Source organism: Boleophthalmus pectinirostris, unplaced genomic scaffold (genome assembly GCF_026225935.1).
Source record: "Boleophthalmus pectinirostris isolate CB_2022bp ecotype Guang Dong unplaced genomic scaffold, ASM2622593v1 HiC_scaffold_6, whole genome shotgun sequence".
Lineage (NCBI taxonomy): Eukaryota > Metazoa > Chordata > Actinopteri > Gobiiformes > Gobiidae > Boleophthalmus > Boleophthalmus pectinirostris.
The window spans coordinates 24,806,996-24,830,013 of record NW_026571447.1 but is presented as its reverse complement, the minus strand read 5'-3'; the positions used below and the strand labels follow the sequence as shown (position 1 = coordinate 24,830,013).

The following is a 23,018-nucleotide window of genomic DNA, read 5'->3' as shown; positions in this document are numbered from 1 at the left end:
AACTAATAAACTAAAATTGACTAAAAGTAAAACATGTAAATGTTTAGTGATTTGACAAGTGGGCAAAATAGTGGGAAAACTAGTGTGAAGGGAGTGTCCTAATAGAAATAAATATAAAGCAGGAACCATGCTTTTTGAACACATCTGTGTAAAACCTTGAGAAGAACTGACTTACAGGAGTTGGGTGAGTTTTATTAGATTCATGCATGTGGCTTTTTAATTTGTTATTTTATTTTATCTCTGTGGATGTTTCAGTGAATGTGTTTGTGCTTTGCCTTTGAGAATATGTTGATGACATGATTTTAATGATCGAGTAAGAATTTTGTTCTTTGATGATGGGTTTTATGATTACACAAGGGTTAGTCCATATGAAATCAACTGCCCTCCCCTATGAGCCATTTCAGATTTGGCTGAAAATTTTTCAAAACATTTCTAAAATGACCCAATGAAAGAATCTAAAATTTTAGCCCAATCCCTTTAGTCGTTCCTGAGTTACAGACTGTTGAAATTTTAGGGTCATGCCGACTTTTTCAGAAGCCTTAATTTATAAGCATTTTTGAGAGACCATAACTTCATAAAAAAAATAGAGCTAGGAAGATGAAAATTTGTATTATTTTAGATTCTAAATCTGTTGTCAAATATTGGATATCTTTATTAAGGAGCCCCAAAAATCTCACATTTGGTTGCGGCTCAATTTTTATTTTATTTTTTTTCAATTTTTGAGATCCAAGATCTATTTACTCCAAGCAGATATTGACAAACTAACTGTTGAACCTAAATATTTGAGAGAATGACCATTTCTGACAGCAATCTTACACTTTTCTGAGCTTTCATGTGGATGCTGTGGAGTCCCAAATATGGTCACAGACCACATGTGACCTTTTTGGCCCCTTTGGACCCTCGGTTCCCCATGTGGGCACAGTTAGATGTCAATAAAATGTTTAGCAGAAGAAGTTTGGCATATTCTGATTAGTTTGACGTAATAAAAACATCAACTATTAACTTCCTTCATTTCAAATTGAATTTTTGAAAATTAGTTCTCATGGGTAAGTTTCGGTGGAGCTTAGGTACTTTTCCACCTGCTAGAAAGATTAAATTATCTTTAATAGCCTTGAACACTATTTGCTTGTTATAAGGGACAACAACTGGAGATTATGTGTGGTACATTGCTTGTGATGGTTTTGGTGACACAGTAAAACGCTCAGCTGCAAGGGCCAGTCTTCAGGCAATCAAATGTTGACCTCACTCGCGATGTTTGAGTGGGCTTCAGAAAACATAAAGAATGTAATGTTTTTCTTTGTAAGCTCTAAAAACATTACAAACCATGAACTTGCTTCCAAACTTGAAAAGCGCTATAGCAAGGCAAAGACTGTGAATGGTACAAGATCACTCCACAGTTTCATTCCGGTGTCAAATGGTAAATTATAAATGAGGAGAATAAAGATAAAAAGATAATTTATGTACTGAAGTTTCAGTATCTGAAATACAAAATGAGATTGTGCCAGATATCTCTCTTTACCAGCCAAGTCAATACAGTGCATGTATTTATAACAACAAGTGGTTCATTGGAAATGTTTCAGAGCATTCAGATGAACATGGTGATGTCTATGTGAGATTCATGAATGGAGACGACAGAAACCTCATCTGGCCTCCTGAACATCGGCAGAACCATGTTGGGTCCCATTTCAGCACATAATCTGTTGTATTAAGGTTCCAGAAGTTCAGGGAAGAAGAGCGCAAAATTATCACCGTGACACTGCAGATTATGACAGGATCCAAACATTGCTTCTGAAATTCATTAGCAGTGGGGAACCAAGGGTCCAAAGAAGGGGCCAAAAAGGTCAAATCTGGTCTGTGACCATATTTGGGACTCCAAAGCTCAGAAAAGTCTGTGATTGCTGTCAGAAATGGTCATTCTCTCCAAGATTCAGGTTCAACAGTTAGTTTGTAAATATCTGCTTGGAGTAAATAGATCTCGGACCAACCTTGGCAACCAAATTTGAGACTTTGGGGTCCCTTAAAATATCCAATATTTGAACCAAGAATCTACAGTAATCTACAATAATACAAATTTTCAGCTTCCTAGCTCTATTTTTTATGAAGTTATGGTCTTTCAAAAGTGCTTATAAATTAAGGCTTCTGAAAAAGTGGGTTTGGCTCAAAAATTTCAAGGGGCCATAACTCAGGAACGACTAAGGGATAGAGCTAAAATTTTAGATTCTTTCATTTGGACATTTTAGAAATGTTTTGAAATTTTTTCACCCAAATCTGAGATGGCTCATAGGGGAGATTCCTTGAGAACAACTGATTTCATATGGACTGACCCATATGAAAAATTCACTTTCTTTCACACATTTCTATTTTTCTGGGTATACCAGTGCCTGAACAGTTTTTATATGACCTATTCCTATGCCATTTTAGATTGACAAAACTACAGAGTACTACAGAACTACAATGTTCAGAAATTCCATTAACTTCTATTAATATTGTTTTTTTAATTGTTTTTTATGGTGAGTGACACTGCTTAACTTTAGTACTTTCCAAAGGCCCACCAGGCATCAAAACATATTATTTAAAAAAATATATGCTTTTGGTAATCATATTTGCTAGTACCAGTGGTAGAGTAGCAGATTTCATATAAATGACACATTATCCACTCATTTGCATTTTGTGATGTAGGGATATAGATAATTGTCACATATCATCACTTTTATTTCATAATTTGTCTTTTTGGGGTCATTTTTAGTTATAGGTCTATCACACCAGTTATGCTTGGACTCCACTTCCTCCTGAAGCTTTGTATAACTGGTAGGCCTCTCCTAACACTTTGACCATAGACTCAATTGTCTGTTCACATGATCCATGTTAACCATCTTGTTTTAGGATGTTTTTGCATCTGTTGTGTGGCTTGGCGTGTGCAAATGCCTCGTCACATAGTTGCACTGAAGGGCTCCTGCCTGGTCATCCCCTGCAGCTTTGACTATTATCAGAATCCTCCCGTCAATCCAAACCGTGTGGTGTGGTACCAGTACGTGAAACGGGGCTATCCTCTGGTCTATGATGACTGGTACCCGGACAGTGTTATACCTATCTTTAAAGGAAAGACACATGTGCTCACTGATAGAAGGAGCTGCACCCTGCAGATCTACCCCGTCACCTGGTCCCACCACAGACAAACCCTCTACCCCTGGGTCGACCCTGAGAATGTGGGCTCAGGCACCTACGCCTTTTATGAGACAACTGTCACTATCGAAGTTGTAGGTAAGGTATTTTATGTTATAGCTTATCTGTCATTTAAGGGGCATGGCTTTTTTGTTTTTTAGCACATATTATAAATTAATTAATTCCTCATCAACCAGAAGTTTATCAGTAGCCAATTACATTTTTTCTTACCTTACATTTTAAGACAGAGCAAAGAAGCCAAACCTGATGGTGACTGGGGTCATGAAGGTGGGCCAGTACGTGAAGGTGCAGTGTACTGTCTACCACTCATGCCACCACTATCCTCCCTCTCTGAGCCTCAACATCCCACTGAAGGACCACTCCCTGCACCAAATCAGGCTGACCGACGGCACGTCCAAAACCATGCTCAGCACCCTCATGTTTGTGGAGAGAGACCAACAGATTGTGGAGTGTGTGGCTAAATATAAAGGGGGTGAAACAGAGAAGACAACTCAGACACTCAATGCTAAGTGTAGGTGTTAATGCATGTAGGACATACAGCGTGATAAAGTCATTTTAATTCAATAGTTACACAACATTTATTATTTGTGATGATGTGAAAATTTTGCCACTGCATAGGCCTGGTATCTGTTACATCCCATGGGCAAGAATTAGCGATTAGCCATGGCATGTGAGGTTTGTGGTGAAGGTTGGAGAAGTCTCAGAACTAACTGACAGTGTTTGTGCCTGTACACTTGTTGACTACTCTCTTGTTTTTTTAAATTTTTTCTATATTTTACTTTTACAGTACTTTGTTGATTTTGTTGTATTCCAGGCTCTTTCTCACCTCTGTCCATCACATCTATGACTGAAGAGTTCCTGGAGGGAGTACCCTCTAAAGTGACATGCACAGCCTCATATACCTGTGCACAGAACAACCCGACCCTGACCTGGAACTATGGCAACATGGAGGCCTCCGCCCACATGAGCAGCAGTGGGAAGGCTCTGTGGAAAACCATATCCACAGTGAAATTCATATCTGCTGCTAAGGATCATGGGAATGATCTCACATGTTATGCAGTCTTTACAGGGGGTCAAAGGCAGGAAGCAAGTATTTCACTGCGTGTTAAAAGTAAGTTAACTTGCTACATCAACACCATAAAACATGGGTCTCATTTACTTTTCTGAACAGCTGAGTTTTGTACAAAGTTTCAGATACTATGTTCATTGAGCCTCGCGAATACACCAAACCCCGTTCTTTCACATTGAGTATGTTGAGGGCAGGGAGATTAACCCTGCCCTCCCTGCCCTCAACAGGGGAATCAGAATATGTATGTGCAGATGGGAGTTATTTATTATAATTCTTTTTTTTTTTTTTTTAAATATACAATATCTGCACATTTTGCTCAAACAGCTTGGAACTTCAGATGACAACAATCAGATGACTTTAATGTGCTTTCACACAGGCTTGCTCCACTGACTGTTCAAATGTGTGTACATGGGATTTGTATTATTTGATTTGTGCATTAGGAAGGTCACCCATCAGTCTGTGGCACTCTTGCCTAATATTGCCATAGGTTTGAGAATACATAAAATAGATTTAACTCTGTTTTGCATTGACTCTTACAGGAAACATGATGTCCCTTGGATGGTCCTTCAGCGCTCCCAGCAGTATCTCAGGGATAGCAGGCTCCTGTGTTGTTGTCCCCTGCACTTTCACTTACAGTCACTCCCGGCCCACTGACCCAAAGGTCATATGGTACTTGTATGACAGCAAAGGATACTCCCCTGTTTATAGCCAAAACCAAGGGATGGTCAGTAAATACAGCAGCAGAACAAGTTTAATTGGGTCAGTGAAAGATGGAAACTGCACTCTGAAAATTGAGAGACTGCAGATGTCCCACAGCCAGGACAGAGTGTACCCATGGGTGGACAAGAACCCCATAACCTCCTACCACACCACAGGGTTTTCGTTTTATGACAAAACTACACAGATCATTGTTTCAGGTTAGAAATGTTAACTTATTTACTTAAATGTTAAATTAGAAGTGGGTGGCATAGAATTAAAATATATTACTATTATTATATTATTATTTTTACATTATTCTGCTGCTTCTGAAATTTCACATGGCATAACATTGATGCCATGACATGACATGGTATATGTTTACAAATGCTTGAACAGAGGCACTGAATTACAATTATATCACCAAAATTGGATCAGATCACAAATAGATAATTATATTGTTTTAATTGTTGCAGATCATGCTAAAGAACCTGAGCTGAGTCTCATTGGCATCCTGAGGGTCGGGGAGCAGAGCAGAGTGTCCTGCAGCGTACAGCATTCCTGTATCTCTGCCCCTCCCAGCCTGGCCGTGTCTGGGGTTAGTGGAGAGGATAACACTCGGCACACCATGTTGTCTGATGGGGTTTGGGAGCAAAGAGTCGAACGAGTGTGGACTGTGTCAGAGGAAGATCAGAGAGTGAGGTGCACAGTGTCATATCCCGGGGGTCAGAAAGCTACAAGTGAGACAGAATTAAATGTTGAATGTAAGAATATTTTCAAATTCTACCCTTAACTTTAAAATTATTATTATTTTTTATAAATGCATTTTATTCCTATTTATTGTTTTACTTGCTCATATTTTACATCATATTTTACTGGATATCATATTGTTACTGGTCATGCTTAGGTGCTGTGTCAGTAGTACGAGCAGAGCGTAATAAGCCCATTATTACACTGAATCCTCAATGCAGTAAACAACTTGATAGGATAGTTTTAATTATAAATTCTCCCCATCCTCACTGCATAAGCCTGGTATCTGTCACAACACAGTGTAAAAACATTTAGCCTATCTTTTGAGTCTATCACTCTAAATGGTTGTATTCCAGGCCCCCGCTCACCTCTGTCCATCACATCTATGACTGAAGAGTTCTTGGAGGGAGTACCCTCTAAAGTGACATGCACAGCCTCATATACCTGTGCACAGAACAAACCGACCCTGACCTGGAACTATGGCAACATGGAGGCCTCCAGCCACACGAGCAGCAGTGGGAAGGCTCTGTGGAAAACCATATCCACAGTGAATTTCATATCTGCTGCTAAAGATCATGGGAAATCTCTCACATGTTATGCAGTCTTTACAGGGGGTCAAAGGCAGGAAGCAAGTATCTCACTGCGTGTTAAAAGTAAGTTGTAAAGCCCTTGCTTACCATAATAATACTAATATGCTATGACCCCATTGGTTGAGATTTTAAGATTTCAGCATAATTACATGACTATCTTTGTCTTGCATTGACTCTTACAGGAAACATGATGTCCCTTGGATGGTCCTTCAGTGCTCCCAGCAGTATCTCGGGGATGGCAGGCTCCTGTGTTGTTGTCCCCTGCACTTTCACTTACAGTCACTCCCGGCCCACTGACCCAAAGGTCATATGGTACTTGTATGACAGCAAAGGATACTCCCCTGTTTATAGCCAAAACCAAGGGATGGTCAGTAAATACAGTAGCAGAACAAGTTTAATTGGGTCGGTGAAAGATGGAAACTGCACTCTGAAAATTGAGAGACTGCAGATGTCCCACAATCAGGACAGAGTGTACCCATGGGTGGACAAGAACCCCATAACCTCCTACCACACCACAGGGTTTTCGTTTTATGACAAAACTACACAGATCATTGTTTCAGGTTAGAAATGTTAACTTATTTACTTAAATGTTAAATTAGAAGTGGGTGGCATAGAATTAAAATATATTACTATTATTATATTATTATTTTTACATTATTCTGCTGCTTCTGAAATTTCACATGGCATAACATTGATGCCATGACATGACATGGTATATGTTTACAAATGCTTGAACAGAGGCACTGAATTACAATTATATCACCAAAATTGGATCAGATCACAAATAGATAATTATATTGTTTTAATTGTTGCAGATCATGCTAAAGAACCTGAGCTGAGTCTCATTGGCATCCTGAGGGTCGGGGAGCAGAGCAGAGTGTCCTGCAGCGTACAGCATTCCTGTATCTCTGCCCCTCCCAGCCTGGCCGTGTCTGGGGTTAGTGGAGAGGATAACACTCGGCACACCATGTTGTCTGATGGGGTTTGGGAGCAAAGAGTCGAACGAGTGTGGACTGTGTCAGAGGAAGATCAGAGAGTGAGGTGCACAGTGTCATATCCCGGGGGTCAGAAAGCTACAAGTGAGACAGAATTAAATGTTGAATGTAAGAATATTTTCAAATTCTACCCTTAACTTTAAAATTATTATTATTTTTTATAAATGCATTTTATTCCTATTTATTGTTTTACTTGCTCATATTTTACATCATATTTTACTGGATATCATATTGTTACTGGTCATGCTTAGGTGCTGTGTCAGTAGTACGAGCAGAGCGTAATAAGCCCATTATTACACTGAATCCTCAATGCAGTAAACAACTTGATAGGATAGTTTTAATTATAAATTCTCCCCATCCTCACTGCATAAGCCTGGTATCTGTCACAACACAGTGTAAAAACATTTAGCCTATCTTTTGAGTCTATCACTCTAAATGGTTGTATTCCAGGCCCCCGCTCACCTCTGTCCATCACATCTATGACTGAAGAGTTCTTGGAGGGAGTACCCTCTAAAGTGACATGCACAGCCTCATATACCTGTGCACAGAACAAACCGACCCTGACCTGGAACTATGGCAACATGGAGGCCTCCAGCCACACGAGCAGCAGTGGGAAGGCTCTGTGGAAAACCATATCCACAGTGAATTTCATATCTGCTGCTAAAGATCATGGGAAATCTCTCACATGTTATGCAGTCTTTACAGGGGGTCAAAGGCAGGAAGCAAGTATCTCACTGCGTGTTAAAAGTAAGTTGTAAAGCCCTTGCTTACCATAATAATACTAATATGCTATGACCCCATTGGTTGAGATTTTAAGATTTCAGCATAATTACATGACTATCTTTGTCTTGCATTGACTCTTACAGGAAACATGATGTCCCTTGGATGGTCCTTCAGTGCTCCCAGCAGTATCTCGGGGATGGCAGGCTCCTGTGTTGTTGTCCCCTGCACTTTCACTTACAGTCACTCCCGGCCCACTGACCCAAAGGTCATATGGTACTTGTATGACAGCAAAGGATACTCCCCTGTTTATAGCCAAAACCAAGGGATGGTCAGTAAATACAGTAGCAGAACAAGTTTAATTGGGTCGGTGAAAGATGGAAACTGCACTCTGAAAATTGAGAGACTGCAGATGTCCCACAGCCAGGACAGAGTGTACCCATGGGTGGACAAGAACCCCATAACCTCCTACCACACCACAGGGTTTTCGTTTTATGACCAAACCACTCAGATCATTGTTTCAGGTTAGAATTATTCACTTTACTTTTTTTCTTCTAAATGTTATATTTGAATTAGGCAAATTAGGGGTGGGTGATGCATATGGCAAGTTTCTTGGATGTGTTATAACCATAGATAATGCAGAAGTTCATTTACAATTAGCACAGGACCCAGCACTCAACATTGTGGTTATTGTCCATTCCAGTCTAATTCAGTTAAGTCTGGCTATGCTTTCATTGTTCTGAAGACATAGGCCAAAATAATAAAGCCTGGGCTGGCAGTGAATGGCCTTGGTACAGCACAGCAGTGCAATTTCTCAATCAGATTTGAAGTTAAAGTTTAAGGGCTAAAACTGTGGTAGGATACTTTGAATCGTAATATGATACCACCAGTATTCCATATTGTTTTAGGGATGAGAGCACAATTCAATTGTTGAGGATTATATTGCCCGGCCCTAATGTAACTTGCAGCCTTTATTTATGTTAAAGATCATGCCAAAGAACCTGAGCTGAGTCTCATTGGCATTCCACGGGTCGGGGAGCAGAGCAGAGTGTCCTGCAGTGTACAGCACTCCTGTATCTCTGCCCCTCCCAGTCTGGCTCTGTCTGGGGTCATTGGAGAGGATAACACTCGGCACACCATGTTGTCTGATGGAGTTTGGGAGCAAAGAGTCGAACGAGTGTGGACTGTGTCAGAGGATGATCAGAGAGTGAGGTGCACAGTGTCATATCCCGGGGGTCAGAAAGCTACAAGTGAGACAGAATTAAATGTTGATTGTAAGAATATCTTCAAATCTTATAATTCAAGTAATAATTTTTATTTATATTAATTATTGTACATCATATTGCATTTATATTTTATTGGCTATTGTATTATCAGGGGTTATGCTGAGGTACTATGCTACTCGAACCAGCAGGGGGTGATAGGCACCAAACCCTTAGTAATCTGACAGGCTAGTAGATAATACATTACTACCCTTCTTACAGTTTGAATACAGTTTTAAATGTTATTTAAATGTTTTTACATACATTTTTTGTTTTGTTTTTACTTTTGAATGTACTGAACACATTTGCATTGTTCATTTAATGATGACTAGAAGACCTACTGAAAAGACAGAGGAATATCTATAATTTTATGAAACATAAATTTTAAAATGTGAAATTAACATGAATTGAATAATAACATTTATATCTGTGCAGGCCCTTATGATGAGATTACAATGATTGAGAAGCCAGAGAATCTCACAGAAGGAATGGCCAAATATGTCGTGTGTTCAGTTGACTACAAGTGCAAGAGAAATACTCCAGATATTGTGTGGAACTTTGGAAATATGCAGAATAAAACAGACACCAAACATATATCTAAAAATTCTTACCGCACAATTTCAAACATCACCTTCATTGGCTCTTTGAAAGATGACCGTAAAGCTTTGACATGCACTGCTCACTTCCGAGGTGGTGAGACGTCAGACACAGAGGCCCTTCATATTACGAGTAAGTTATGATTTAAAACTAAAAGTTGTAGACTGCATTTACTTATAAACAATTGAAAATTCTTTTGACATTTTACAGGATATAAGAAGCCTGAGAACTCATTTGAAGATGACAGTAAGTTTTAAGAAATTAAACTTCATTTAGTAAAATATAAACAAATATTTTATTCACTTTATTCTTCCATTGGAAACTTCAAATTCATACCAAAAATATACAATTTGTTCCTAAAAGTGGAGTATATGTAACTTTTCTGGTGGAGGGTCTGCCATCTGCTTATCTGCATGGAGATATTATTACTTTACCTTGAGTCAGAATTAAACTCACCTATTCAGCATTTCAGCTCAGAAATAGCTAGAAAAACATGATTGTTACTGTAAGAGTGGTCACCTCTCTTTCCATGACTTTCCATGTTACATGTGTGATTTATAAAAGAAACAGATAAAAAAGGAGATGCAGTTATAAGACAGTGATGTCTGTGCTCTGAGAGATGACAAGTGATCAAGCCTGAGGAATTTCTGTTTTGTCTGAATGTACACTTTTATGTAAAATTTTGTAACCCCAGCCCCGTAAGTTGGCCTGGAGGTGCCACCGACATGTCTTCATGGAGACTGATACATTTAATACCATAGTGTGAAACATTCTAGGCAAAGCAATAACCTCTCAATGAAGAAAAGAAGGTTGCATACCGTTTATTCTTGCAAGTTAGTGTGACAGAATCTCCTCTGTTGAATTGTTCTTTCTTCTTATTGTTATTCTCTGAGGAGTTTGATGCTAAGTTTTCAGATTTGCAAACATGAAATACCTGCATTTATGTTTGCAGCTTTTCCAGCCAGTGTTCCATTCAGAGTACAAGCCCTGTCCCGATCTTGTGTGGTCATCCCCTGCAGCTACGAAAATCCCCACAAGTTACTTCTCACACGAGGGATCTGGGTTAAACAATCTGGCAGTGTAGTTTATCATAATGGACGCAGCCAAATCACCGATCACTTCAAGGACCGCACTCGGATGGTGGGCAACCTGCATCATGGCGACTGCTCCCTGGAGATCGATGATATCAAGCCCTTTGACAATGGGCCATTTTGCTTCAAGGCTGAAAAAGGAAGCACAGAATACAGATTCAACAACAGCTGTGCTTTTGTGCTCATGAACGGTGAGAACTGATTTCACATTTTCTATCAATACTGAATTTTCTTTTCAATAACTGACTTCTGAAGTTTGTTCATAATTTTTCATGCATTTATTGTCTTTGATTAGGCTTCAGTTTGCTTGTTTTTATTTGTTCAAGAGTGCAATTTTACATACAGCATAGACAGAAGCCCTACATGTAGGTAATCAGTACAGTATACAGTATAATATAATTATAATAATAACATTTGATTTATATAACAAGGCTGCCAATCTGCACCATTGACTGACTAGGCAATGCTGGGGATTACATGGCTGGTCCAAGATAGGATGTTAAATAAGATTTAAACAACACATTACCAGATTATGGGTGCAACACATGTTAGGGTGTAAGTTTAATACAAATAATAGAGATTTTACAGACATTTATTGTGTACAAGGCTGAAAAATGAGCATTGTCTAGTATGTCTAGTTCTGCCTGCTTTGTTCTTTATGGAGAAGTTTACATTTGGGACCATAATTTTGTAAAACAAACATTTCATTGTATGACTATATTTTATTCTTTCTTTTCATTTTTCACAGCATCCCCAGAAAAACCTGTGATGACAAAAACTTTACCAGAGGCTACAGCTGGATCTATCATGACAGTTTCTTGTTCAGTGACTCACACATGTCCAACACGCCCCCCAGAGTTTGTGTGGAGCATTGCACCTCTGACCAATGACATTACACACACAGCTATGAAAACTGGAGTCTGGGAAACCACCTCTAACATCTCCTTTATTGTACCAAATGGAGATGGGCAAAACAGTGTGACATGCACAGCTAACTTCTGGCGGAACAAACAGGAATCCAACACAAGCCACTTCATTGTTAAAGGTTATAAAAAAAATACTCATTTGATATTTTACATCATTACCAGTAGCAGAAGAAGTTCTCAGTTCTATTCTGTTAAGGTAGAGATACAAGAACCATATTCTTTAAGTAAAAGCTCATTTATAACTGTTCTTTAAAGTAAAAAAAGTGAAAAAGTATAGACACCTGCTCTCAAAACAGAGCAGATAAGTAAAAGTAAAGTGTAAAATACAGATGTCTAAAATTGTATTGAAGTAGTCTTCATTACCTTACACCACTTATCCTTACCCTTAAATGTTTTGTCTCCAGGTTCTCTGATTCACCAGATGAGAAGGTCCATTCCTATAATTGCTCCAGTCACATTTTTTGTCCTTATAACCATAATATTAGCTGTGGTGTTTGGAGTGATCATGTGCAAAAACAGGTAAAGAAGTATCTGGTTTCTGGTTTCAAACAACAGCTTCTCGAAATAAAAATATTGATTCATTAACAGGAGAAAATTGGATGACTCACTCAGACCTCCACCTCGCCCGGAAAAAAGGCACGTTTGGATAATGATTAAATAAATGCATATGTTTTTTGCTAATTTTGAAAAATGTTTAAACCTTTGCAATACACAGGAGGTCGCTGTTTGAAAGACTGAACAGGTACAGTATAATTTCTTAAAACATCAGTTGTTCCATTATATAATAACCCAAAAGTGTGTTAATTGTGATTTTAGGACTAAAGAAGCAAGTGGAAGACCTCCAAGGCCTGAAAAACGGTATGACCACAAATTTTACTTTCTCCAGTTGTTGTTTATAATTCTTGCATTGTTTTTGTTTTGTTTTTCACATAGGAGGTCATTTTGGCAAAGATTCTCCAGGTATGGACCTTAAATCATCTTATAGAATTAATTACCAAGGTGTATAGTAAAAATCTTTTTACATTGCAGAAGAAGTGATGATCGTGTTGTATGGCAAAAGAGGAACTCACATGAGTAAGTGAAAAACTAATGGTAAACCCGTACACAGTTACTTAGCAAACAAACCCTTGGTGTAAAGGGCATTGCATTCACAAAAATATATGTAAATTAGATGGTTTTGTGACAAATAGTGTTTCCAGATGAATCTATTAATGAAAGCTCAAGACTGTAAATGCCAAGACAATAGCAAAGCTATACTCATGTTGTTTCATCAACATAAGTAGAAAATATGACAGATCTATAAATGAGGAGTTGCTATCCTTTTTGTTGTAATGTCTCCTAGAAGCAGTGCTGCTGCAGATCCAGCCACACCTAAAGCACGCTGCCCTTCTCCTCAGAAGTGAGTATCCACTGCTGTAGACCTACTTGTGTTAAACTGTCTCTTTTGGTGAATTGAAATGGCTTTGTTTGAACCACTGTCTGCAGAGGCACCCACGCCCTGAAAAGAGATCAGCTGAGGCACTTCCCACACTGTGACTAGGGGTGCACCGAAACGATACTGGTATCATGCTGATACTGAACATTTTGACATTTTGATATTAGTTCTGCTGATATCCCATTTTGGTCTATAAACTAGTGTAATAAAATGATTTACTGGCCCAAAATGTCTCATAATTTGAAACTTGTACTTTTTACAACGCACTTCTGTATATATATCTGGACATTTCAGTCCAGAAAAGTGCAGTACTAAGAACAGCACAGATACTGCGCAGAACTCTCATGCTCCGAGGCCAGAGCTGGATGAGGGTGAGAGAGACCAACCACCGTGGAAGGTGAGAAACAGTTTTTTTTTTTTTTTTTTTTTTTTAAATATACATACATATACAAATGTAACTACAGAACTGTGTTGTAAAAATATAGGTTAAAATTCCTTCAAATTTATTATAATTAATATATTCAGCTTTATTTGTTCTACAAAATCACCAAATGCACCAGCGAGGTCATAACAGTGCAAGGCAACCAACTGTTCCCCTTTATGCAGCAGACTGTGTTCAAACAGCATTAGGCTATCAAACAGCACAGATACCAAACAGCATTTACCAAACCCACCGATATCAGACAATAACAGACATGTGCACGCACCCCCTGGTTTTGGAACTAAATTTCTTATTCATTTTTCCTGAATAAATTTGTATTAAATCAGCTAATCAGCTATGTGGTAACTATCAATCAATCAAACTTTATTTATAAAGCACTCTTCATACAAAAATGTAACACAAAGTGCTTTACAGTGATTAAAAACAATCCCGCATTTCCTTCCACCCACCCAGCCCAACCCTGTTAGAGAATTTTTATGTAATAAGCATTTCTCATTTAAAGTGTTAATTATTTAAAGGCCGATTCATGTAAAGGTAATCATGATGTAGTAGAAGTTATCAACATTGGCTTTTTGTTTTGTCTTGTTTTGTTGTGTTCAAGCTGTATCAGGTGATATGGATGATGTGTTGGCTGACTCATTAAAGATAATGTACCAGGAGAAACAAATAGTAATGGTAAACATCATGAGGTTAACACAGAACTCTGGGGAATAGCTAGAGGCTCTACCACCTGGAATGTGAAACCTGTGTATAATGGGGGGCTGTGTCAGTGGAAGCTTGTCAGTCATGAGACAACATGTGAACAATAGGTACTGTATTCAAAGTAACCTACTGTATGCTAATTGTGTGCTCTACAATAAAAGGGCATTGGAGAGAAGAGAGCTTCAGTTAGGATGAGACAGGCAGCTCTCTCCTACTCCTTGCGCAAGTAAAACGAACCACTGTGTCTCTGGCATGTTCTTTAATATTTGAGGTCGGAGTAAATTCCATGACAAACCCCACAGCTGCCCACACACACGCACGCACGCACGCACGCACACACGCACGCACACACACACTCACACTCTCACACACACACACACTCACACACACTCACACACACACTCACACACTCACACACTCACACACACACACACACACACACACACACACACACTCACTCACTCACTCACTCACTCACACACACACACACACACACACACACACACACACACACACACACACACACACACACACACACACACACACACACACACACACTATTGACTACAAGACCTATCATTTTATTTAAAATACTTAATCAATGTGTTTAAAGGAAATAAATAATATTTTTAGTTTCTGTTAATGTCGGGTATCGGCAGCCAAAGTATCTACATCACTATCGGAACAGGAAAACCTGGATCGGTGCATCCCTAGAAAGTATAATATGGTAAGTAATATTAGCCTATATTATGTTTTGAGGATTCCTGTGTTACAAATCCCTGAAAAGGCAGCATTGCACTTGTCGTTATGTACAGCTCTTGCTTTATCTGGCATTATATATTACTGCATTGATTAAACATTGATTAAAGTGTTGTAAACAAGCACATTGTCTCAGCATACTTCTCAAGAAAAACACAAGCATGAGAAACACACATGCTAACCACAACCACACATGTGCATCTTTATTCAGCTCTTGTGAAATAGCTTACATTATAAGGGTTATGAGTAGTAACAGTATCACTTATTTACTACAAAGACATGACAAAGCATAAAGGGTATTTAATAACACAATTAGATCACTGCTTGTTTAAACATGCAGCTGCTATTGTTGCAGTGAAGAAAACGCTCCAGAAGACAGAACATATCACACACTACAATGACATGCGATTGGCTTAACTGGCTTAATTGGCTTAATTAATTAGAAAGAAAATAGATTGACATTAGCATTGTGGCCAGCACCAGGATGTTTGCACTTACACCTTTGGCACCATTACAGTAGTTTCCCTCACAGCAGCTGACTGAGCCGCTGAGGCCTGGGATGCTCATGCTGCTGGACCCACACATGCTCTTGGTAGCACAGCCCTTCATGGTGTGGGTTTTCCCCTCTAATGTCACTACAAATATAATTGAAAAACACATTGTTTACTCACTTTATTTCAATATTATTCATTTCTTAAATACATTGTAACTTTAAGGTTGTATTCCTGTTAGACTGGATAAAAACAGTTGACTCTGTGTGTAGGGGTAAAGTAGACTGAATCATAGATTAATCAGTACAAATGTAATATTGTGTATGTAGACTATTGGTGGGTTTCAGATAATATCACAAAATTCTATAGTCCAATAATATTTAATACAAATGGGGGGCTGATAAAATCAGTGTTGTTAAAATGCAGATTTTTGTTATAATAAAGTGAGTTATTGGGTCGAGCTATTGATGGAAATGATCAGGTTCAATATTTGTGTTTTTATTTTTTGATATTTCATTACAAAGTACAATGTAATCAATATGAAAAACTCTCTCTTGCCCCCCATCTGGGAGTATGACATTATCACATTCTCTGAAACCCATCAACATTTGCACTGGGAGCCTGTAAGCCTGTTGTAAACAGATAATGGTTTACCTGATGCTTTGATGCACTGGTCCTCATCCCCGTCACAGTTTAGAGTTCCGCTGCAGTCTGCATTCCCATCACAGCGGTAGCACTTCTTTCCATTGGGTTTAGGTTTCTGTGGCTCTTTAGTTCACAATTAGAATCACATGTAAATTTACACATTATACTGATATTTAGATTCTCAAATAGCACTGTTCTTTATAGTGCAGCAACAAGATGAGGGGTAGAAATAAATACTTTCTCCCACTCTTATTTGAACTGAAGACAACGTAGTATATGTAATACGTTGAAACATGTATTTTACATATTTTACATTTACTTTCTGCAATCTAAAAGCAATCAGCATAATCAATAATGAAAACATACACAAAAATATAACTATTACTAAAATATATTATAATATAATATAATATTAAATTTTCCAGAGATAGTGTTTTGTTTTGTTTTTTTCTTGGTGGATTGTTTTTAGTTTTTGGACATAAAATAGAAAAGACTGTGGTGCAAAACATTTTTACAATGTGATCAGTGCCATTTATACACCAAATTCAGCATTTTTAAACACTAGAAGCACGTACCTGGAATCATTTTGTCGTTGCAGAGGTCTGAATTGCAGCAATCACTGGTAAAAACATTTCTGGATACTCCAAAGTTTATGGAGCCCTTAATACACTCCTGAGTGGTAAAACAGGATTTGCTTGTGTTATCCAAAGTCTTTGAATTTCCTGCAAAACACAAGTTTAAATTTCTTATGTCCTTCTTTTATAGTTCACAACAAGCTGAAAACTACTCTCACCGTTATATGTGATCATTCTAATTGCTCCACATTGATTTTTTTCACTTGGGCATTGCATTTGAGTGCAAGTTGAGCCACCAGCACATAGATAACAGTTCAGAGTGTAAGCTGTTGAAATACAAAAAGAAGATGGAGCATACAACACGTCAAACATGATTAAACTAAATGAGCGTTATCATGTGGACGTAACCTTAAACTGAACCATACCTAAACCAGGTCTGAACCAAGACTATTTAAATCCAGTTATAAATTATCATGACAATCATTTTCTTGGTACTAATCTAGAACTTTAAAAGTCAAGACAGATAGAAATCAAGAATAATATCAGGACTAAGCTAAATCAATTGCAGGATTTAGGAGTAAATCAGGCATAAACAAGTACTAAACCAGGACTAAAGAAGGACTAAACCAAAATTAAAGCAGGACTAATGCTTGCTAAACCAAGACTAAACCAGTGCAAAACCAGTGAAAAACCAGAACAAAATTAGGGTTAAATCGGAACTAAACCAGGACTAAACCAGGGTTAAACCAGGTTTAAACCAGGACTAAACCAGGGTTAAACCAGGACAAAATTAGGGTTAAGTTGGGACTAAACCAGGTTTAAACCAGGACTAAACAAGAGCTATAATGGAACTAAAGCAGGACTTTCATAATTAAGCACATTGTATCATGCTTATAACTTCAGAATTATAAATGTCCTACCTTGTGGAAAAAGCACAAGCCCGATGATGAGAATAAACAGATGCATGTTGGAGATGGATCTAAAGGAATGAGTCTGCAATGTTACTTGAAGTGAAGATGAACACGAACATCACTCGTTTATTGATTCTTGGAAGAGGGAGTGGTCTAATGTTGATAAAAGCATCCATCAAATATGAGCAAATTACCCCGGCCACAATAAAGATTATTATAAGGTCTTTATAGTTTTCTCATATCAAATATTCAAATCAAATATGTTATAGAAAACCTTTTAAATCTGAAAAGTATGAGAAATATGTTCCTCCTAAAACAACAAGAGAGAAAACAGGAAACTGATCAAGTGCTTCAGGTTCAACAACAAGAGGAAATTGCATATAATATTCTTGACCCCAGAAATGAAGTATATACTTGAAGCATATCATGTGCTGCACCAGAACATTTACATTCATAATTCAGATCCTTATGAAAGTCTAGTGTAGCGGTCGATATTTATAATCTACAAGAACAGAGAAAGCTATTTTGTCGTGTCATTTTGTTGTACTAATTCCAACTATTTATCTGTAGCTATGCACCTTCACCCTTCACTAAAGCACTTTAAAACACTACACTTTCCTAGCACACAGCACTTTTAACATATTTGCACATCACAAAATAAATTGCACACAATTGGTTTTAAAAAATATTTATTGGCTTTCCTTTAACCATTTTTTATTCCTGGGGCACAGCACTTTAATTGGAAGTTGCTTGTCCCTGGAGGAAAAGGGAGACAATAATAAATTACATTTTAAATTGACTTTGTGCAATAAATATGGTGCAATATCTGTTTTAGAATGTTTTAAGTGTTGATGTGTTTAGTGTATTTTATTGTGTTTTAATGAATGGTGGATCTGCTTTTACTTACCTCCCCTTTTTATCTTCTGTCCAGGTGTGAAAAGAGTCCCCCGGAAATGAGCTCCCTCTTTTATGGTTCCGGGCTGGACCACGTGTAACATTTTGTACAGGGGTTTTAGGTTAGGTATTTTATTGGTTTATGGGTTTTAACATTTAATTGGTGTAATGGTTTTAGGGTTTTATGTATATAGTTGGTGGTTTTAATAGTTATCTGGGTTTTGGGTTGTTTTATGGAGGTTTAGGTTTTAATTTTACGCTAATGATAATTTTAACCATCCCTGTTTTAGCATAGTGGTTTTATCCAATCAGTAGGACCGGCATAAAAGGCGCATTCAAGATCAGTCTGTGTTCTGCTGCTGGAGAGGAAACTGCTGCCTGCCTCCGTTTTGCACCCTGCACTTTTTGCACTTGCACTTTTGTAATCATTGAAAAAACAAAAGTAAACTGTGGACCACAAGTACCGGTCTGTGTCTGGATTTGTTTTTTACCTTGCTCACTGAACCCCAAGCCACTCACGGTCAACCTACATTACATTCCCTCAGATATAATAATCCAGTATATCATAAAATTAACTAATGGATCTCCATTGAGAAAATTCCAAAATATTGTTTTTATCTATCTGTTGCCATAGAATCACACAGGAGCCTGTCAAAATAACACATTTTGAAGTGAATAGTTTTAAAAGTGAAAATATATGTTGCTGAAATAAATATAGACAATAAATGATAATATTGAAACTAATTTCAAAGAGCAGATTTAAACCACATAAACTATTCTAAATGTACAATATTGTTAAATTGAGTTGAAATAGATAAACAGCAGAATGAAACATTTCAGTACTTAATTTGTCATAGAAATTATTTATTCAACCTTTTATGGCTCAAATCTTATCGTATAGCCAAAAAATAAACAACAAAATAATAATAAATGTATACACAATAAAAAATATTGTTCCATCTGTCATGTATTGAATGATAACTCAATATAGTAATTATCATGACAGACCTATGCAGGACAGATCACATGCCATGGTTTTGCTTTAGAGAAGTCCTATGATTTTCACTTCACATCTGAAATGAAATAAACTTGCTGATGGTAGCAGATGTTGTTGATCTATTATGATGTGACATGACTCTAAATTAAATGCAAATTAACTGTAATGTTTTCAATGTTTCATACAAGTAAAACTGAACCTTTTTCAGCACACAGGTTCATAACAGTGATTTTATCTATTCCATCTCTTAGAACTGAGATACTGACTGTAGATATTTAACCACAAAAACCGGTACTCTAAGGAGGACAACACAAAATATTTGGAATGTTTCAGACAGAACAGAGGGGACATACATTTGTGAAACATATTTTATTTATGCAGCATGGTTGTAATATTGTTTACATGTCACAAAGCAGAGGACACTGGGGCTATGACACAGCTCAATCAGGAATAGGGAAGTAGAATAAAAGAGGTAAAATAAAGTGATAATTTGGTTAAAAGGATTGTAAAAAGGTAAATTAAAAGACTTATTATTTAATTTAAAAGTGATCTAAAATAGCTGCACAAATCAGTGCATAAACAAATTACTTAAACTAAGCAAACAAAATCAGGTTTAACAGGTAAGAGTTGTGGTGTCTGTGACAAAACAGGGGACAAAACCAAACAACCAACATTTAGTTTGAGAGAAGTAAGAGCGAGAGTAGCATGGTGGTCAGTAACAGCAGACTGGCCGTGGTGCCTGAGCTCCCATTACAATAATTTCCCTCACAGCACTTAAGAGTCTTCAATTTGGCTGGTAGAAGTGGAGGAGGATTAAAGCACATGCTCTTAGTGGCGCATCCTTTCACTGTTTCTCCTCCATCTGAAAAAAGAAAATACTCTAAATACTGCTTACATCATTGGCATGGCCTTACAGGAAATGTGCAACTGACTGGACTGTACCTTGGCCAGTGGCGCAGTAAGTCTGGTCTCCATCACAGTTCACAGTCCCAGTGCACTCTCCGACTCCATCGCAGCGGTAACACTTTTTTCCATTCGGGTTGGACTTGATATTTGCTGAGGAATGGTAAAAGAGTATTACAATTTTAACCAGTCACAGTGACACTGGAGGCAAGATGGGTGAAGTGTTGCCCAAGGACACACTGACTGAATAGCAACTATCAAACTGCAAGGAGGACGCCCTGTTAACTGTTTCCCCTATGGATCAAAATGACAAATGACAGCACGTACATATCGAGGGAACATACCCATATCAAACAATTGGATATTACATAGAATATCATTGCATCCCTGTGCAGTAACATATATTATAGTAAACATTTGTAAAAATAGGTAAAGGCCTTGAATTAAAGGTAATTCAGGTAATTAAATTCTGTATTACTTTTGCGGCCACTTAGGTCAAATCAGGTCATCTTAAATTTGTCGGTGTCACAACCCTTAGTGGTAAAAAACTTCCTCTTAATAAATAATAGTAAAACAGAACCACAGTTTTAAACAGCTGACAGTATGCTGACATTGTGGCAAGATGGGTGAAGTGAAAGTGAAGAAAACATGTTCTTTGATACATTACTTGTGGGACAGTGGGAAGGTCTTGGGCTACATAGTACCACGTCACCTAAGCTAATCCTACTGGCTGAGACTGAGAGATAAGAGGCAAGAGCCTTATCTGAGCAAAACTGTGTTACTTTTTTATTTAATAATATTTAATTTCAAACTTTCACAACTAAAATCATATTGTTATACGATAGTAGTGATGCAATAATACTGTTTTCTCATGATTCAATATGTGTCTCAATTTTGAAACTTTATGAGTCACAGATTAATTTATTTTTCTGCTAATGAGTAAAATATAAAAACTTGATTGATGATATTAACATGAAAGATCACATGTAATTTATGTGTGAAACATCACATTTCACACAAAAATTACAGTATACAACCACTTTAAAGTAGTCTGTATGTGAAGTGTTTTACTGTTACTCCATTTAGTTCAAGGATTTAAAGGTAATTTTTATTCTGTGAAAATAAGAATTGTGCTTTTTAAGGAGAACAGTTATAATATGCTCTCTAGAGTTGACTAACTGGGCTGGGCTGCTCTCCCTTGTCTTAAAAGCTCCTCCCCACATTTCCCTGCTACAGTTTATGCTTTTATGCATGCACAGTGTTATATTACATACAAATGTCTCAACATACCATTTTCTTAGTAAAACATATGAGATAGAGTCTGATAATAAGATTACAAAGACATGTAGTCAATGCCAAGGTAAAGCCAATAGTGTTTTTAAAGCATTTAAACGGGTCTATGAACGTAAAATAAAAAGTGACTGAAAGATAAAACCCACCTCTGTCAAAATATTTCAGCTGTAAACCTCTTTGGAGTGGTTTACTCCCTACATCTGAAGAGGACGCCCTGTTAACTGTTTCCTTTACGAACGAAAATAAATGACAACACCATGTACGTATCGAAGGAACACACCCGTATCAAATGATTGGATATTATATCGAATATCGTTGCATCCCTGTGACACAGCATATATTATAGTAAACATATGTAAAAATAGATAAAGGCCTTGCCTCAACCAAGGCAACAAGAGTGGATATGACTGTATCTATGGAAAAATTATATTACTTATGCATTTAAATTCTAAATTATCTTTGTGGCCTTTTAGGTCAAACCAGGTCAATAGAGAGGCACTTACGAAGGGGTGGCTGCTCACGGTTACATTTGTCAGTGTCACAGCACTTGGTGGTGAAAAAGTTCCTCTTAACTCCGGTATTGAATGAGCCTTCATAGCAATGTTCAGCCTTGGAACAAGATCCTAACATGTGATCAAACTCTTCTGTATTTCCTGCAAAATAAAAAGGTTTTGTTGAGTCTCAAGAAGCACAAACTCAGCACAAATGTGTCTTATTCTGCACAAGCCACAAACCAGAGTAGGTAAGCATTCTCAAGGTTGCACAGCGAGTAGCCTCAGAACATTGCGATCCAGTACTTTCACATGTGGAACCAAAAGTACTACACTCATTACAGATTAGAGTATAGGCTGAAAACACACACATTTGACACACATTCATGTATACAGTTAACAACAATATTAGAGGATACCATTGCTCTACTAATAAAAATATACCTGCTTACCTTGTGGAATAAAGACAATCCCACTGATTAGAAAAAACAGATACATGTTTGGGGTTAGTATGCTGCTGTATGTTGTGAGAACCAGTGTGCTGTGTCATGCTCTCATCTGGAAAAAAAATTTATCAACCTTTGGCCACTCCCTCTCTTCA

General features: G+C 37.6%; 3 protein-coding genes across 6 annotated transcripts; 1 reads left to right on the top strand and 2 right to left on the bottom strand.

The window, feature by feature from the left end:
* Positions 1–99: 99 nt before the first annotated feature.
* On the top strand, positions 100–14,694 carry LOC110171494 (uncharacterized). Of its 4 annotated transcripts, none has more exons than XR_008633438.1 (25): positions 100–184; positions 2,747–2,808; positions 2,884–3,261; positions 3,407–3,694; positions 3,998–4,294; positions 4,792–5,169; positions 5,425–5,712; positions 6,055–6,351; positions 6,471–6,848; positions 7,104–7,391; positions 7,734–8,030; positions 8,150–8,527; positions 8,990–9,277; positions 9,701–9,994; positions 10,073–10,108; positions 10,815–11,144; positions 11,702–11,998; positions 12,284–12,398; positions 12,468–12,515; positions 12,595–12,621; positions 12,696–12,737; positions 12,813–12,839; positions 12,909–12,953; positions 13,209–13,278; positions 13,365–13,434. XR_008633438.1 is itself a non-coding variant. In XM_055163502.1 (25 exons), the coding sequence occupies exons 2-25, from the start codon at positions 2,769–2,771 to the stop codon at positions 13,417–13,419; spliced, it is 4,965 nt and encodes a 1,654-aa protein (XP_055019477.1). In that variant the 5' UTR covers positions 100–184; positions 2,747–2,768; the 3' UTR covers positions 13,420–14,694. The 4 variants fall into 4 exon arrangements, 3 of the variants coding, with proteins under 3 accessions (XP_055019477.1, XP_020792863.2, XP_055019478.1); XM_055163502.1 differs by having other exon boundaries at positions 13,225–13,278; positions 13,365–14,694; XM_020937204.2 differs by having other exon boundaries at positions 13,222–13,278; positions 13,365–14,694.
* A 710-nt stretch (positions 14,695–15,404) lies between these two features.
* LOC110171821 (urokinase plasminogen activator surface receptor-like) lies at positions 15,405–17,971 on the bottom strand. Its single transcript, XM_020937612.2, has 5 exons — positions 17,849–17,971; positions 17,147–17,254; positions 16,929–17,075; positions 16,363–16,476; positions 15,405–15,852 (listed from the first exon to the last, which is right to left on the bottom strand). The coding sequence occupies exons 1-5, from the start codon at positions 17,892–17,894 to the stop codon at positions 15,653–15,655; spliced, it is 615 nt and encodes a 204-aa protein (XP_020793271.1). The 5' UTR covers positions 17,895–17,971; the 3' UTR covers positions 15,405–15,652.
* A 2,113-nt stretch (positions 17,972–20,084) lies between these two features.
* On the bottom strand, positions 20,085–22,999 carry LOC110171824 (urokinase plasminogen activator surface receptor-like). The gene is made up of 5 exons (XM_020937615.2): positions 22,870–22,999; positions 22,661–22,774; positions 22,430–22,579; positions 20,673–20,786; positions 20,085–20,592 (listed from the first exon to the last, which is right to left on the bottom strand). The coding sequence occupies exons 1-5, from the start codon at positions 22,913–22,915 to the stop codon at positions 20,405–20,407; spliced, it is 612 nt and encodes a 203-aa protein (XP_020793274.1). The 5' UTR covers positions 22,916–22,999; the 3' UTR covers positions 20,085–20,404.
* Between the last annotated feature and the right edge of the window lie 19 nt (positions 23,000–23,018).